The following is a 4,205-nucleotide window of genomic DNA, read 5'->3' on the forward strand; positions in this document are numbered from 1 at the left end:
AATTCTATACTATACATAAAAGCTGCAACTTTTCCAAAGATATTTCTTTTTAATATATCTGTTTTTAGTTCTTCTATCTTTGCCCTAAAAACTCGACTAATTAAATCAGGTCTGTTTTGTGCTTCGTCAGTTGGTAGCAAGTGCTCTTTTATCTCGGGCCAAGATGGGTTACAAGTCATCGTTATGAATAGATCAAGTTTTCCAAATTGTCGTACCAAAGAAATAGCATCCATGTAGCATCGACGCATGTCTCTTGGTTCGCCTATAAAAGTAACAGGAAGGAATGTTTGTTTTCCTATATTTGAAGCGTCTCTTTCTCCAAGTCTTAAAATATCAATGAGTCCTTGTAGCATTTCTATCCTAAAGAGATCTGGGTTAAATGAAAAAAAATCTAATCTCTGTGTTTCAAGTTTTATGTGTTCATCTACTGAATATTGTTGAAATAATCTTCCAGAATGCAAAGTTTCATTTATTTCATCTTCTCTCATTTGGAATTTATAACAGTAATATTCACGAACAAAGATATTATTTTTTTTGTTTTCCTTTTTCAAGATTTTGAGCTTCCATGTCAAGATATCCATCAACAGAACACATATTTCTAATACTTGGTAATTCTTCGTGTTCACAATAAGCTCGACGTTTAGAAGTATCTTTTGGTTGTATAATTTTTTTAATGCCACAGTGCCATCCACTTTGACCATATGGAAACAATAGTGGATATTATAGCGGATCATAACATCCGTAATAGTAATTCACTATTTGAGATCTGTTGCTATGAGTGTAGATTCGAATATGAGGTGCAGAACTAACTTCGGTGATTTCTTTTTCAACCCATATCCCTGCAACTTCTGATGTAGTAGGAAGATTGTATACATGTTAATCCAAACTTGAGTCAGATTTAAGTGCAATATTGTAGTTCGATAGATTTGGAACATCTATTAGGGATTTTAAGAAAATAGAGTATGGATTAATTCTCAGTATGTTCATTAGCTTTTTGACTATTGATTCATGAATTTTCTCAGAGCAAGCCATTCTGTTAGCTAATTCGTTATCGTTGTCATAGAAGTATAGTTGTAGATTTTTTGCTATTCCATTCGGAGGCAGCAAATCATTTATAAAATGGTACATCTTTCCCTGAACTCTAAATGTATAAATACCACGATTTCTTTTTGCTAATTCTTTATCATATTTACACCAAGTGATGTAAATGCAAACATATTATTGTATGTTCTGATATATGTTCGAAAATGTTTACATTCTTCAGTAGTCCCTAAATATAGATTTTGTAGTTCAGCAGGCATCTCATGTGAAACTAACTTTATCAAACCATTGTTACAGCAGAATCCAGGTGGTTCATATTCAAATTTTTTTGCACCACAAAATTTACAGTTAGGAACAGTCTTCAAGGGAACATAATCAGATTATAACTGACCTACGTATGTATAACTCTTTTTTTTTTGAGTTATAACCTGTATATTTAAGTATTATTAGCATAAAATTACCAATTAAGTAATATACAACAGTATCATAATAAAAGTTTGGTGCAAACCTTTTTTCCCAACCATTGTTGAGCTCATATTACTATTTTCATTAGATGCATGTGACGTTGACCCTAACGCCAAAAAGTAATAAATTATGAATAAATAAAGACATTATGTAAAAGTCAACATTGCATCCTTGATACTTACCTACTTCAAATGAGTAGAAGGGATAATTTATAATCTTTCGCTTGTCAAATGTAACTTCTAAAGCATCAACGTGACGCTCGTTGGCTAATAGGGGAAACACAACACACATTTACCGTCATTCAATTATACTCACATGCAAAAAGCGTGAAGGGACATTTCTAAAAAAATAAAATAACAAAGGATGTATTCTAACCTGTTTTTGAAACAGAAGAAGAGCTCCTAAGAGGAATATTTTGTTGTTGAAACTCAGTTGCAGCTGGAGTAGCGTCAGGAAAAGCAACATTCTCAGAAAGACTACTCCTTTTTAACTCTCGTCTTTTTGTTCGTCGTTGTAGTAACAATGCTTCTTTTTTTTCCGCAGATATTACTTTGTACGTTTCATGTCGCCTAAGTTTCATCTCAGCTTCTAATTTTGCGAAGCAAACATATTTGTTTTTTTGTTCAGAACCCATTATTCCTACAAAACTGCAATTATAGAAATTAAAACACACGAAGTAAATAGAAATAGTTTGCTGGCAGAGGTAACATCTGAAGCGAATAGCATCAGATTAATAAAAAGTATTACTGAGACTCAAATATATGTGACTTTTATTTTCTGACCACTACATACAAGAAAAATTGTAACAACATCTAATGATTGTTTAATTGAACATGTAGATACTCCTCAATCACGAGAACTACAATAGCTATAAATGGAGCAACTTATACAACTCAACTGAAAGAGTATATTCACTATGTTTCTTTACGAGGAAAATGATATTAATCAATTCTTGTACAAAGTATTCACTATGTTTCTTTAAGAGGGAAATGATATTAATCAATTCATCTACAAAGTGAATCTTCGGTCTCACTTTTACTGGTAATAAGATTGTTGTCACCAACTATACAATATTTAACTTTTTTTTGTTGTTGTTAATTACAATATTAACTCAGTCAAACTTATTTTTGACTTATGCCTGATATCTTGGAAATATACTTGTCAAGAGAAGCTGAATCAAGAACTTCCAAGTCAATTTTCTGTCCTACTTTTGCGACAGAAAATTACTACTGTGTACTCTTAGTTGTCCTAAACAGTGTTCACTTTCTTTTAAGAAGAAGTTCTCCTACTCAAGAAAATTAAAGTACAAAGTAGTTGCATGGGGACCATTTGCTCTATGCAGTACAAGACATTTTCAGAAATCAAAACCAAACGAAGTTATTTGGTTTCAAAATCAATTTTTGGGTTTTGGAAACACAAAGATACGAAAATAAATTTGTTCTTCTCTGAACCAAAACCAAGAAATAACCCTTTTCTTGATCAATTTAGCATAAACCTCAGCCATTGCCCTTTGATATATCTCAGGCACTAAAGAAGTACATGAAAGCTCTAACTCAAAATGCAACCAAATAATGAAACCAAAGAAAACTACAGACAGGAACATGTATAACAAATCTAGTAGAAATCCTGAGGGAAGAATTTTGTCAAACACCTTGAGAACAAAATTTATTCGCTATTCAGGGGAAAATACAAATACCTGCAATATTATCAAGGATTGAAACAAAATCAATACAAAAAACACAAGATGAGAAGAAGATTACCCAATAGAAAATCTGTTCCTATACTATAAATGGGGATAACGCGGGTATAATAAGCTTATCCTTTCGATACTCCGTTATGGATAAACATTACCCCTGATAGAAGATTATCCATATCGGGCATAATAAGCTTATCCTTTTGATACTCCGTTATGGATAAATATTATCCCCGGTAGAAGATTATCCATACCGGCTACAATGAGCTTATTCTTTCAGTACTCCGTTATGGATAAATATTACCCCAGTAGAAGATTATCTATACCTGGTACAATGAGCCTATCCTTTCAGTACTCTGTTATGGATAAACATTACTCTCAATAGAAGATTATCCATATATGATATAGTAGCAGCTTACATAGCAGCTTGCAGTAGCAGGTTACACAAAGATCAAAGGGAAGGAGCAAGAGAGCACAAATATGAAGTAAAGAGGCGTTTGAAGAAGAGGGCTTAGCAGATAAACTTGGAAAGTGTCGGATATAATAAGAGAAATCAAACGGTGAATTGATAGCTATTAAAATTGGGCTACACGTGTTGGGCTGCAAATACAGCCATGAAATAATTTTGGGCCAGGCAGACATGTTGACCACGAGCTGCCTGGTTATCCCCATTTATAGTATAAGAATAGATATATCATTATTTGCTCTTGTTTCCCTTTAGATTACATAATTACAATAAGCAATGTAAACCACTAATTAGGGTTATTCCATAAAAAACTTGAATATGTAGTAAGAAAATAAATACATCAAACAATATATTAATCTCAAAATTTATACCGAGATAATCCCTTAAAACAAACGGCAATATTTTTAAAATTAGGAGAAATCCTTTCTTTGAATTGATTCTGGAATAAAAAAGTCATCGTGATCATTCTTCAGTAAAGCTTTAATCTGTCTTGGCAGAGTGAAATAACTTGAATATGATTGTTGTTGAAGTGTAATTTAG

The 4,205-nt window shown here is 32.4% G+C and overlaps 1 protein-coding gene across 6 annotated transcripts; it reads right to left on the reverse strand.

Annotated features, from left to right (window-relative positions):
* Positions 1–1,108: 1,108 nt before the first annotated feature.
* Positions 1,109–3,723, reverse strand: LOC107780458 (uncharacterized). Of its 6 annotated transcripts, XM_075225759.1 has the most exons (6): positions 3,526–3,723; positions 3,158–3,202; positions 1,882–2,153; positions 1,689–1,772; positions 1,550–1,612; positions 1,109–1,469 (listed from the first exon to the last, which is right to left on the reverse strand). In XM_075225759.1, exons 3-6 carry the CDS (start codon positions 2,138–2,140, stop codon positions 1,417–1,419), a joined length of 459 nt encoding a protein of 152 aa, XP_075081860.1. In that variant the 5' UTR covers positions 2,141–2,153; positions 3,158–3,202; positions 3,526–3,723; the 3' UTR covers positions 1,109–1,416. The 6 variants fall into 6 exon arrangements, with proteins under 6 accessions (XP_075081860.1, XP_075081861.1, XP_075081859.1 ...); XM_075225760.1 differs by lacking the exon at positions 3,158–3,202 and having other exon boundaries at positions 1,882–2,145; XM_075225758.1 differs by lacking the exon at positions 3,158–3,202.
* Between the last annotated feature and the right edge of the window lie 482 nt (positions 3,724–4,205).

The sequence above is a fragment of the Nicotiana tabacum genome, chromosome 11 (genome assembly GCF_000715075.1).
Source record: "Nicotiana tabacum cultivar K326 chromosome 11, ASM71507v2, whole genome shotgun sequence".
NCBI lineage: Eukaryota > Viridiplantae > Streptophyta > Magnoliopsida > Solanales > Solanaceae > Nicotiana > Nicotiana tabacum.